The sequence below is a fragment of the Labrus bergylta genome, chromosome 15 (genome assembly GCF_963930695.1).
Source record: "Labrus bergylta chromosome 15, fLabBer1.1, whole genome shotgun sequence".
Classification (NCBI taxonomy): Eukaryota; Metazoa; Chordata; class Actinopteri; order Labriformes; family Labridae; genus Labrus; species Labrus bergylta.
This window is the reverse complement of record NC_089209.1, coordinates 300,978-314,045: the sequence shown is the minus strand read 5'-3', so window position 1 is coordinate 314,045 and position 13,068 is coordinate 300,978. Positions and strand designations below refer to the sequence as shown.

The 13,068-nt window shown below is 42.5% G+C and overlaps 2 protein-coding genes across 9 annotated transcripts in view; both read right to left on the bottom strand.

The window, feature by feature from the left end:
- Window positions 1-1,978: 1,978 nt before the first annotated feature.
- Window positions 1,979-11,051, bottom strand: ccr6a (chemokine (C-C motif) receptor 6a). 2 transcript variants are annotated; one of them, XM_029282095.2, is made up of 3 exons: window positions 10,920-11,051; window positions 9,888-9,978; window positions 1,979-5,359 (listed from the first exon to the last, which is right to left on the bottom strand). In XM_029282095.2, exon 3 carries the CDS (start codon window positions 5,345-5,347, stop codon window positions 4,196-4,198), a length of 1,152 nt encoding a protein of 383 aa, XP_029137928.1. In that variant the 5' UTR covers window positions 5,348-5,359; window positions 9,888-9,978; window positions 10,920-11,051; the 3' UTR covers window positions 1,979-4,195. The 2 variants fall into 2 exon arrangements, with proteins under 2 accessions (XP_029137928.1, XP_029137927.1); XM_029282094.2 differs by lacking the exons at window positions 9,888-9,978; window positions 10,920-11,051 and adding an exon at window positions 8,884-8,962.
- Window positions 11,052-12,249: 1,198 nt separating this feature from the next.
- The window catches only part of cep43 (centrosomal protein 43), a 20,094-nt gene continuing 19,275 nt past the window's right edge, over window positions 12,250-13,068 (bottom strand). For all 7 annotated transcript variants that reach the window (XM_065963559.1, XM_065963558.1, XM_020657619.2 and 4 more), the window contains 3 exons: window positions 12,809-12,842; window positions 12,510-12,597; window positions 12,250-12,420 (listed from right to left, as the gene is read on the bottom strand). In XM_065963559.1, the coding sequence (XP_065819631.1) occupies window positions 12,340-12,420; window positions 12,510-12,597; window positions 12,809-12,842 (203 nt within the window). In that variant the 3' untranslated portion in view covers window positions 12,250-12,339. The remainder of the gene's footprint in view (window positions 12,421-12,509; window positions 12,598-12,808; window positions 12,843-13,068) is intronic.

Below are 13,068 nucleotides of genomic sequence, written 5' to 3'. Positions count from 1 at the left end.
ACTCTATCCACTGTCCTCTCTCTCTCTGGTTTCTGACTCTATCCACTGTCCTCTCTCTCTCCCTGGTTTCTGACTCTATCCACTGTCCTCTCTCTCTCTCTGGTTTCTGACTCTATCCACTGTCCTCTCTCTCTGGTTTCAGACTCTATCCACTGTCCTCTCTCTCTCTCTGGTTTCTGACTCTATCCACTGTCCTCTCTCTCTCTGGTTTCTGACTCTATCCACTGTCCTCTCTCTCTCTGGTTTCAGACTCTATCCACTGTCCTCTCTCTCTCTCTGGTTTCAGACTCTATCCACTGTCCTCTCTCTCTCTCTGGTTTCTGACTCTATCCACTGTCCTCTCTCTCTCTCTGGTTTCTGACTCTATCCACTGTCCTCTCTCTCTCCGGTTTCAGACTCTATCCACTGTCCTCTCTCTGCATTAAAGGCACAAAAAAGCCCAAAAAATAAATAAAAAATAAAAATACAGGATCAGAGTGCATTTAGAACAAGAAACTTCACACATGTTTTGAAGAGCTCTGAGACTCTTAAACTGAAGAAGAGGAGGAGGATACGTCACCTTTAAATACCAACAATCAGAATCTATATGATGATCTCTGACTTGACTTCATCAGTGGTATATATTTCTAGTGTTGATGTATCTGCTTTAATATATCTGTTATGTGTGGTCTTGAGGCCTGTACCTTGAGGGTGTTGGATGTGTTTCACTTTGTGACGCTGCATTAAAGCTGCTGCTCAGACATCTGCTCAGGATGAACCTCATCACCTCCGTCTCTCTGCAGTTTGTTAGAATCAATAAAGTGCTGCTGACACGTTGACTAACTGTTTCCTTCCTCTCCGAGGTGATGCAACAAACCGTCGCAGGATGTTATTACGACAGAGAGGTTTCAAACTTTAAAGCTTGTGAACAGGAGGATGGATAACCCTGCTCTGTTTGAACCAGCATTAAAGGGGTTAAATCACCTTATGGACACTTTTTACCTCTAGTTTGGTCTCCTCTCTTTTCTGAGGAAAACAATCCAACATGAGTGGAGCTGCATATAGAAAACACTTTGTAGAGTATCACTGTAAGGTCTACTGTACCGTACTCTGGGTCTCATGTTGTCTAACTTGGGGGCGCTGGTGGCCTACTGTTTGGTTCGTGCGCCCCAGGTGCGGAGGCTGTAGTCCCGAAACAGGCAGACCGGGTTTGGATCTGACCTGTGGCTCCTTTCCTGCACGTCCCCACTCTTTCCCCTCTGTGGTTTATTTTAATATTTTGGTAACACTTTATATTAAGGTGCTTGTAATAAGCATTAATAACAGGTAACACGTCACTTATGAGACCTTATTAGATTCTTATTAACACAAATACGACTATATAAGTGTTAATAGAGGCATAATTAACACATTTATTATGTTTTATTAGAAACTTATTAACACTTTATATACTGTCATAACATAACATAAGTAAGACTTCATGAGTGTTAATTAAACTATTAATTAATTAATAATTGGCATATAAGATATTAATTAACACAAAGAAACGTGTTTATAGACCACTTATCAACGTTCATAAGATGTTTATTAACATTGATAAGACTTATTAGGTTCATATTAATGCCTTATAAAGATTAATTAAATATTTATTATGCAGTTAATAAGTGCATAATAAAGTATTTATTAACACTTATTTGTGTTAATAAGAATCTAATAATTAAGTGACTTATTACCTGTTATTAATGCTTATTACAAGCACCTTAATATAAACTGTAACCCATATGGTACATATATTTCTTGAGGCTGAGTTGTTGACAGGTTTTAAAACTATAATCTGTGATCACTGTCATGAACTCTGAGCTGTGCGAGTGATTTCATGAAACCGACTGGTTCTCCTGTGAGAGGCCCTTCTTAATGTTTACAATGTAAGAAGACAGCGCCATCTGGTGGCCAGAGACAGAAGTAGTGAAATGTTTGCACATCATGAATAAAAGAAAACTTGAATTTCAACATTTATTCTGAAGCGCACAGGAAGTAGCAAAAACACCACATGTACGCTGCCCTACAAAGGCAAAAGACCTTAACTCGCCAGAGTGTAGAACTGAGAAAAATGACTTTAAAGTCTTTTTGTTGTCCAGCTAAATGAGTTGCAGGCAGAATGTTGGAAATGTGGCAATTCTTTGTCTTTTTATCAGGTTATTAATGTACATACATCTACAGCTTAAACATGACCTTTGACCCTTATTTGGAAGTTAAGGTACTCTGCCGTTGCAATGCCTGTACAATAATAAGAGGTCATGCCAAGGTAAAAGGCAGTAACTTCCATTTGATAGCTCCCTTGGTTGCTGATCACTATATTAAATCAGTATATGATAATAATGATAACATATACATGAAATCTAGTGATCATGGCACAATTAAGTGCTTGATGACAGATATTAAAACAAAGGCATAACACCTTAACTCCAATACAGTAAAACAGTAACTTCACTTTGATCTGCAGTAAAACAAAGGCAGAAGACCTTAACTCAGTTTGAGCATTCTGGAATTCTGCAGTTCAAAGCCAAAGACCCTGATGAGTGAAGTTACTGGACTCTGCCTTGGTTTCTCGAGGGCTTTTGGAAGTTAAGGCAGATACAACCTACTATTTTCTCAAAAGAACAGCACAATTGATTTAAGATATTTGTCCACATGATAAAGCACATCTGTAATGTTCCAAAAATGAAAAAAAAACTACTTTTCGAAAAAATTGAAGTTACTGCCTTTTGCCTTTGTAGGGCTCCACTGGTGAAATGTTTCTGAAAAGGTTAAAAATAAACGACTACAGGTGGATCTACACAGACTGAGGGGTTTCATAGAGACTGGAGGTGACTGACACTTTAAACCTCATCCTCTGACTCCTTCAACGTCAGAGCTGAACACAAAGCTGCTTCATGTTTAGAGATCTGGATCCACTGAATTATAAAAACAGGTTTTAGTAAGAAAGACTCGATCTGAAACTTCCTGTTTTGTATTTGATATAAACTATTTTCTCTCCACACCGACAGGAAAACAGCTGACAGACATGAAGTAGCAGAGTTGAACCACCAGGGGGCTCTACAGTCTGAAACATGGCAGGTGAACAAATCAGAGCAAAGTGAGGTCACAGTGTGCAGTGACCTTTTACTGTGGGCAGGTCAGACAGAGGAGGTAAGCTATCTGATTTAAAGGGATACTTACCCTAACCCATTAGCATTAATCTTTGTATCTTTAGAAACCTGGCAGTATTTTTGAATGGTCGTGCATCCCTCCCTCATTTTCCCCTGAGATGGGAATTTCCAAGATCAATTCTGGAAGAAATCTCTGAATCAGTTGAGGAAACGGTCTGATGTGTTGAAGTAAATATGTCTGTAAATGTTTTTATTACTATATTTCTACTGCTTTACTGTATATTTTTATTGTATATTTTTTGTATAGTTCACTTCATTTGTCTGTCTACTTGCCGTTATATTGAATAGTTTCTGCTGATAATATGTCTACACTCATGCACTTTAACTTATGTATCACTGATTGCACAGCTCCCTAAGTAAATACTGTCCATTTACAACTCTGTTTTTGCACATTTACATTTAATCTTTCATATTTAAGACTAGTAATGCTAAGTTAAATCCTGGTACTTATTTACTTTGTATTTAATATTATATTGTGTTTAGATTTACTAATATTGTGTGTTGGATAACCTGCTACTGTAACGCCACAATTTCCCAGTTTGGGATCAATGAAGTAATTCTATTCTATTCGATTCTATTTTGGAGAAACTGTAACCATCGAATTTCCCTCTGGGATTAATAAAGTATTTCTGATTCTGAACTAGAGGACCTTAGTGGGAGTGGCCTGTGGTGCTGTGCATTCTGGGATTTGGTGTCTTTCATCCACATGAGCCAAAAAGACACTTTCTGTCTTTTCTCAGTCAAGAAGGCACCAACTTCAAAATGTATTTCACATTTCTACATATATGACCCAATGTCAACACAGATTCATGTTTCAACGGGTGAAGTATCCCTTCAACAAAGATTTGAACTTAAAGACATTTGTAGTTCTCTGAAGACCTCCTGCCTGAGTTTACAGACTGACGGGCTTAAAGCAGGTCTGGACTTTCAGAGACCAGCAGTCCTCCAGTTCTACAAAGTTTCTGCCCCCCATCAGACGGATCCAAAGGGGAACTCGCCGGCCGTCATCACATGGTGAAAGACGAGCCGTTCTCGCTGCCTACGTCCACCGTGCGGCGAGTGGACATGAAGTAATCGGAGGTGGTCCTGGAGAAGCGGCGTGGAGCAATGTACCTCTTGCCCAGACACCACAGGTCCCGCACGATCCTCCTGAAGTGGGTCCTGAACTTCACCCCCACGAAGGCGTACAGGATGGGGTTCAGGCAGCAGTGCAGGTAGGCGACGGTCTGCGTCAGCGTGTTGGCCGTGAGCAAGGCGTCCGACTCTTCACACGACAGCTCTCCGAACATGTTGACCGTGTCGATGAGCAGCGTGACGTTGTACGGGAGATGACACGTGACGAACACCACCACCACCACCATCACCACCCGCACCGCCTTGTGCCGCTGGAAGTTTTTGGCCTTGAGCAGCGTGACGATGACGGCGGTGTAGCAGAAGAGCATGACGAGCAGCGGCAGGAAGAAGCCCACGGCGAGCTGCGTGCTGGGGACCGCCACCTTGGTCTTCCACGCCGTGGCAGTGTCCAGGAACTTGAACTCACAGACGTAGTGAGGCGGCTCGAGGTTCTGGATCGGGTCCTCCTCTAACAGGAAGGTGTACCTGCTGTGGGATGGCTCGTACGAGGTGTAAAAGTAGAAGGACGGGACGGACAGCAGGAAGGCGGCGACCCAGACGGTGGCGCAGATGAGGCGGCTGTACCGCAGCGAGCGCAGTCTGAAGCTGCGGCGCGCCTGGACGATGGCGATGTAGCGGTCGGTGCTGATGCAGGCGAGCAGCAGCATGCCGCTGTACAGGTTGACGCTGTAGGAGCCGCGCAGCAGCTTGCACGCCACGGGCCCCAGGGACCACGGCGACAGCTCGCTGTAGACAATCAGAGGCAGCGACGCCACGAACAGCAGGTCGGCGACGGCCACGTTCAGCAGGTAGATGTCCGTCATGGACTTGGTCCTCTTGTAGAAGGCGTAGGTGACGATCACCAGGATGTTCCCCACGAGGCCCAGGATGCAGATGATGGAGTGGATGTATGGAACAATCACACGCTCCACCCAATGGTTGGTCTGGTGAGAGCACGGTTCATTGCCATATGAATAATCAGTCCCGTTATAGTCGAAATCTGATTGGTTGAGCAAGCTGTCATAGTCATAGTCTGAGCCCTCCATCGTCACGTCCAGCTGTAAACAGAGACAGAGCATTAATACACAGCGAGGAGGAATCAAAGAGAGAAAACAAAACATAAAGAAACATTTGAGTCATGAGAAACAGAGAAGATGAAAGACGTCTCCCTGCGCTCTTTGGTCTCCATCACCGTGTGTTCATGCAGCTGAATACACCTGAGAGACGATTTCATCTGGATACAAAAGTCCGGCAAGGACTTGAGATTTGGAAGTTTTAGACATCCGTCCGGCTTAGATAGCCTAAACCTTTATCATCAACATGTTCTGTTTTGACCCTGAGTGTATCCCCCTACTGAAAGCGACGTGACATGATTAAAAATTGCTCCCATCTATTGTGTATTACCACTACACTGCCCAAAGCATGCTGGGTAACATAGCAACCAGGCTTTTTCCATCTTTCCTCCGTCATGAGGTCATCATGTTGCATTTAAATCAAATGGTGGTTTACTGGTCAGTAAATAAAGTTTGTGTTGATTTAAAGACAGCGAGTGAGCAGAGGAGGGGGGGCAGAGAGACTCGAGGGCTGAGGGTCTGAACTTCACAATGTTAGCATAGCTCGACTAGCGTACAGGTAGCTATCAGGATTACAAACCCCACCTGGTGGACGCAGATGGTACTACAAGAGCTGCTCATTCACTTATGATGAAAACGATAGAAATCAAGACACAGGATGTAGACGTTTGAACCTTTTTTCACTTCTGAGAGACCCTCAAATACAGACTGAGACTGTGAGATGTGTACGCAGATGATACTGTGATGTATTTCAATCCAAAGTCCAATCAACAAGCTGTGAGCATCATGTGATTGTTTCATATCTTTCTGTGAAAGTTTGGTTAGGTTTAGAAACACAGAAGAATGGTTATATATAGTCCTGCTTCATCTGAGTAGGTTTTTGACAAAGTGCAGTCTCTTCAAATATTGATATATTTCAGCTTCAGTCCCCCAAATGTTCGAGTTCAACATTTTAATGGTCAATGAGTGCGACTACTTAAGTAATGGACTTAAGGATCCTGGTTTTGATCATGTTTTAAGGATCCCGTTTTCCATGTTTGTGCGTGTAAATATCAGATCCGGATTTCAGGAACCATGATGAGCCCTAATCTTGATTTAGAGTTGCTCCCTGGAGAACTTAGAAAGAAAACAGGTCATTTAAAAGCCTTCAACTGGTTTCTGACAGCCGACGACTACCTGCACATGCGACACCTCAGCCAAGGGACGTATCAGCAAACCAAACATGGCGGCGGCAACGAGAACATCTTTATTTCTGGAACGACGAAGAAACTGAGTTTTGTCTTTTGGTGATGAAAGAATTTAATAAAGCAGGATACGAGTACTGAACATGTAAACAGGAAGAAGAAGATCGAGAACATTACGGTAAATTTAATCAAGAGAACGCCAGATTTTGTTTCCAGCTGAGTCAGCAGTTAAGTTACAAGAAGTCAAAGTATGTTCCCTGTTGTTTGAAGTCCGGGCCTCTATCTGGGCTCTGGACACTCTGCACTTTGAGAACGTTAGCGGACACTCGGTCACAGCTTTTTGTAAACATGTTTCCTTTAAGTTGGACTTGAAACCTGAGCGAATCATTAAAGGTGTTTTCAGGAGGCTGTGGGTCTTTGACTGGTTCCATTCCGAGATCTGGAAACCATTAGGTTCATTTACATGATGAGATATTCAGATGACATGAAAGTGAAGCACAAATGTCACAGGTTTGGAGTCGTGGTGTGACAGCAGCTGCAGACTCGGTTCTGCAGGTACTGACGCGGTGGGAACGTCCCCGTTGTGGTTGATGGAGGTGGTGGAGATGAGAATGTGTTTGTACTCAAGTGTGCAGAGAAAACAGGTCAGATCAGTCTGAGAGAGCGAGTGACCCACTTCATGTGTAACCTGTGGTTTCACTCACAAAGACTCCTGCAGAGATCTTCTTATCAGATGTTACCTCCATTTTAGTCTCTTCTCCAACAGAACCAGTTAAAGAGCCTCCACACTGCAAGTACAACCAGATCCACACATGCTAAGTGGGTTAGGGTACCCTAACCCCTGTGGCCACATGATGGTATAACAGCCCTCAGTTATGAGATGGTGGTCGACAGTTTCTTACTTCACAGAGACCGCTGGTTCTTTGACACTTGTTGATGAAGGTCTTGTCTTGAAATCTAAAGCATTTTAACTTGGACTTGTCTTGGTCTCAGACTGGGCAGACTCTGGATTTTAAATCAAAACCAGTCAAGACCACCTCTGAGTCATTACTGAGATTAGAAGGAAAAGCCTCTTTGTAAAAGAACAAATAACTTTATCTATAGTTTGATTTTTATCCCCCAGTGTTACGGTCTAAGTGAGGGCCACGCCCCCTAAACACAAGATGAGGATTTCTAAGTGATTTTTATCTTCTTGGTCTTGACTCAATCTCGCCCTGCCTTGGTTTTGGTCTCAGTCCGGTCTTGATCCTCTTAGTCTCAGAGCTCTCTGGTCTCCGGTAAGTCTTGGTCTCAGAGGACTCTGGTCTCGCGTAAGTCTTGGTCTCGGAGGACTCTGGTCTCGGGTAAGTCTTGGTCTCTGTGGTCTTGACTACAACACCACAATCAGGTCCACAGAGTATCAAACCCAGGAGAGGAAGCTGTTCAGATCAGAATCAGTCGGAGCTCAAAGGAGAAACGAAGAGTTCCTCAAACGTTGAACTGAACGCGTTGATCTGCTCTGAACTTCTGCTTCTTCTATCCCCTTAAAGGTTACAACAGGAGCCCAGTTTGTCCCCTCCGACTTCCCCTATTTATAATGTCACAGGAAGTCAAACTAAAAGTCAAACTGCAGCTTGTGTCTTTGTTCAGACGCTGACCATTTTACGTTGGCAGAAAATCAACAAGACCATTTTATTATTTACTCGATGTTAGAAATCAGAGAATCTCGTGTTTCTTCTGCTCGCTGACGTCGGTGTTTGGAGATCCGTCACCATGACAACGTGACCTGTGAATCTGTGGTTTGTCCACAGGGGGTGCTAGAGGAACAGTGTGAGAAGTTAAAGGAATAAAAAGGTGTTCAGTCAGGTGTTTGATCACCTGACTTCAGATGTTTACTTTTATATTTCTCTTTATTCCTCAAGTCACGACCGACGCTAAGAATTGAAGCTAGCCATAAACTTCTTTAGGGCTGAGGGTCATTGCGATAACACGATCTTAAACTTTGATTTGATTCTAGTAAAAATCAAACGATTTCGAGACCTGTTTGTTACCACGGCAACAGAAGTAGTAGTCCTAGACGCCCAGTGTTTGGTCATGTCTGATTTTTGGGCCTTCATTGGAACAGAGACAGGAAGTGTTCAGGGGGTTTGAACCAATACGGCGCCTCGTCCTTTGTTGTTTTGAATGATAAATGTTTAAGGTGAACTCCTGCACGCCGTCTGAGCTGCATGAACAAAAACACAAACATTGACAACGTTTCAGTGCAACAAAGACGGTTTGCAAACGTCTAGAAGATCGTTGGCAACCCTTCAGAAGCACAAGGCATGATTCTGTTAAAACTCTCACCATATCGATATCTGTTTGTTACCGTGGCAACAGAAGTAGAAGTCTTAGGCGCCCAGTGATTGGTCAGGTTGACTCCAGCACACTGTCTGAACTGAACAAAAAGTGCGACATGGTGGGACATGTTGTGACATGTTGTGACATGTGATGTGATGATTACCTCGCTCCTCTCCTTCACATCCATCTCATATTTAAAGCTTTAAAGCAATATTATACGTGACGTCTAAACGCCATCGAGTCGCTGACGCTCAAACCTTCAGAATATACGTGATTGAAATGTTGGATGTGAATATAAATGTTCAGAACAATCTGAAGAGTTCATGAACGTTCCTTCACATTCATCTTTAATCAAGTCTCTTTTTGATTTGACGTTTATGAGGTTTTATTCTGAAAGTTTCAGGAAAAGATGATCTCTATAACTTCCTTATTTCCTCCTGAGTCATGAATCACTTTATTCTGTCTCCTTCAGTGGATGTGTTTTAAGATGAACATCCTGCTGGGACTCTATGCCGCATGGAGAGAAGAGTTCCCTCCAACAACAGCACCACATCAAAGAACAGTCATAAAACCAATAAACCAATAAAAACCAATAAACCAAAACTCAAGGGCCATCACACCTCTTGTCAAAGTGGTAAAACACCAACAGTTGGTAGGTCAGGGGAGAATCATTAAGTCTTCCTGTTACAAAGATTCCCTTACAGTGAACCAGGGATGAAGAAATAGATCTCTCTGTGTGCAGAACGGTAAATTTAATCAAGAGTATGCCAGCGGTTTGTTTGCAGCCGAGTCAGCAGTTATGTTCATAAATCCTCCTCTGTTGTTTGAAGACCAGGGCTCTCTCTGGACTTTGAGACTTTACGAGAAACAACACTTCAAAGAAGGACTGAAAAAAAAAGAGGTAAATAAGAGAAGAAGAAGAGAAGAGGTGAATAAGACAAGAAGAAGAAGAGAGTTTTTGATCAAAGAGTGAAAAGTCAGAGAAGAGAGAAATAAAAAGCAGAACTCACAGGTTGGCGGGTTGTCGGGCTGCTGCTCGTTCGTCCAGATGATGGTGGTGATAAATGTGCTGAACGACATCCAGACACTCTGACAACACACCTGAGACGTGTGGGTGAGGAGAGAGAGAGGGGAGAGAGAGAGAGACAGAGAGAGAGAGAGAGAGAGAGAGAGAGAGAGAGAGAGAGGGGGGAGAGAGAGAGGAAGAGAGAGAGAGAGAGAGCGAGAGAGAGGTTACAGACAGAACTGGTTACCGTGACGTCTAAACGCCATCGAGTCGCTGACGCTCAAACCTTCAGAATATACGTGATTGAAATGTTGGATGTGAATATAAATGTTCAGAACAATCTGAAGAGTTCATGAACGTTCCTTCACATTCATCTTTAATCAAGTCTCTTTTTGATTTGACGTTTATGAGGTTTTATTCTGAAAGTTTCAGGAAAAGATGATCTCTATAACTTCCTTATTTCCTCCTGAGTCATGAATCACTTTATTCTGTCTCCTTCAGTGGATGTGTTTTAAGATGAACATCCTGCTGGGACTCTATGCCGCATGGAGAGAAGAGTTCCCTCCAACAACAGCACCACATCAAAGAACAGTCATAAAACCAATAAACCAATAAAAACCAATACACCAAAACTCAAGGGCCATCACACCTCTTGTCAAAGTGGTAAAACACCAACAGTTGGTAGGTCAGGGGAGAATCATTAAGTCTTCCTGTTACAAAGATTCCCTTACAGTGAACCAGGGATGAAGAAATAGATCTCTCTGTGTGCAGAACGGTAAATTTAATCAAGAGTATGCCAGCGGTTTGTTTGCAGCCGAGTCAGCAGTTATGTTCATAAATCCTCCTCTGTTGTTTGAAGACCAGGGCTCTCTCTGGACTTTGAGACTTTACGAGAAACAACACTTCAAAGAAGGACTGAAAAAAAAAGAGGTAAATAAGAGAAGAAGAAGAGAAGAGGTGAATAAGACAAGAAGAAGAGAGTTTTTGATCAAAGAGTGAAAAGTCAGAGAAGAGAGAAATAAAAAGCAGAACTCACAGGTTGGCGGGTTGTCGGGCTGCTGCTCGTTCGTCCAGATGATGGTGGTGATAAATGTGCTGAACGACATCCAGACACTCTGACAACACACCTGAGACGTGTGGGTGAGGAGAGAGAGAGGGGAGAGAGAGAGAGACAGAGAGAGAGAGAGAGAGAGAGAGAGAGAGAGAGAGAGAGAGAGGGGGGAGAGAGAGAGGAAGAGAGAGAGAGAGAGAGCGAGAGAGAGGTTACAGACAGAACTGGTTACCCAGAGAGGCCAGGCTGTGTTCACTCATCAGAATCTCACTTCCTCCTACACTGTGGCATATATAGAGATTTAAGAGAGGCTCTCTTTGATTACATTTAAAATAAATATTCTGACTTTCTCCATCTCCCTCATCCTCAGAAGCTGCTCTATCTCTGTGGAGAGAAAAGTCTGTGCGCAGTACGAGCTGCTAAATATGTTCATGATTGTCACATACTAAGACAAAATACACTGAATGTGTCATAGAAATACACTGTTAAAATGATTCATATTATTGTTAATGTTTTTTTTCATATTTGTTATATTTGTTTACTGAATATATTGTTATCATTTGTTAAACAATTTCTTTTTGTACTGCTTCGGCAACATGGATTGTTGATCTGTCATGCCAATAAAGCTCATTTGAATTGAATTGAAAGACAGGAAACCTGTCTGTACATCTGTACAGATGTTACTGGATTGGTACAGATGTTACTGGATTGGTACAGATGTTACTGGATTGGTACAGATGTTACTGGATTGGCACAGATGTTACTGGATTGGTACAGATGTTACTGGATTGAGTTTTCATTGACTTGATGTTGCTTTGTTAAATAAATTCTGTTATAATTTAAGAGAGCAGTTTGTGATTACTGGTGTATTTGCATTGTGATATAAGCTGGGTGTGAGGGCTTTGTGTACGGATTTCACGCCTTCAATTTATTAAATACAGTTATTAATTATTAATAATATTAGTAATTAAATAACTAATTTGAGACTGATTTTAGCGATATTTTGGTTATTTTTCCCTGGTTTCAGGGTGGTGCCCCCGAGTCAATTAAACATAGTTTCATAACAGCGTCATTTATATTACTAAATAATTAAATATGAATATTAATAATATAAACCAATTTGACGAGGTAAAACACCAACAAATGGTGCCCCATGTGAGGCATTCAATAAAACCATCTTTATTACACTGTTAATGCACAGTAATCCGAATCCGAGGAAGTTTAACTTCAGATTGTTGCACATTAAACCTCAAGAAAGAGAGAGAAACATCTTACAATACGACCATATCCAAATAATCATTCATGAAACAACCTGTTACAACAAAAGTATTTATTGCTCATTCAAACTGTACAGAATTAAATATTGACGATACAAAGAGGTGCATGATGGGAAAGCAGAGCGTGGTCAGGCCACATCCTCCATGTAGTCGGCTCCGTGACTCTGACTGAGCTGAGAGACGCTCAGGTCCTGAGTGGTTTCATCAAACTGCAGAACAAAGAGCAGCACAAGGGTTAATGTAAGCATTTAAAGGGACAGCACACACAGGTAAAACCTCAAACAGGAAGTGTGAGCACCTTGTCGCTGTTCTCAGGACCCTCAATGGAAACTTCCTCGATCTCCTCTCCGATACTGAGCTCACTCTTAGAGAGGTCGGACCGATGACTGAAACAGTGAAACAGGAAACTGTGAGACATTTTCTTCTCAGGTGTGAGCATCGTTTTAATCAAGAAAACAGAGAGGGTGACCAGGTGTCTCGCTTTGGTCGAGACTGTGGAGTATTTTCATCAGCAGTCCCACAAAGTGAGATCCTGTTCCTCATCTGTTTGGAGCGTTCAGCACCCTGAAGTGTGATCCAGCATGTGGTCAGTCCTACCTGTTGAAGTCATCGTCGTACTCCACATCGTCATCTGTCAAACAAAGATTTCATTGTTGTTTTTTTCATTCTTTAGGAGCAGGAGGACACGATGACAGAGAACCACAGAAAAGAGTGAAATGATTTGACTGTTTGCAGACGACACTCATGTTTATCACAGAGGAAGAAAACAGCAGAGAGGTCTTTCCTCCTGTCAGTCTGATTCTGCTTAATAAAGTCTCCTGTGTAACCTTTATTGGAACCCCCCTCCCCCTCTTTAA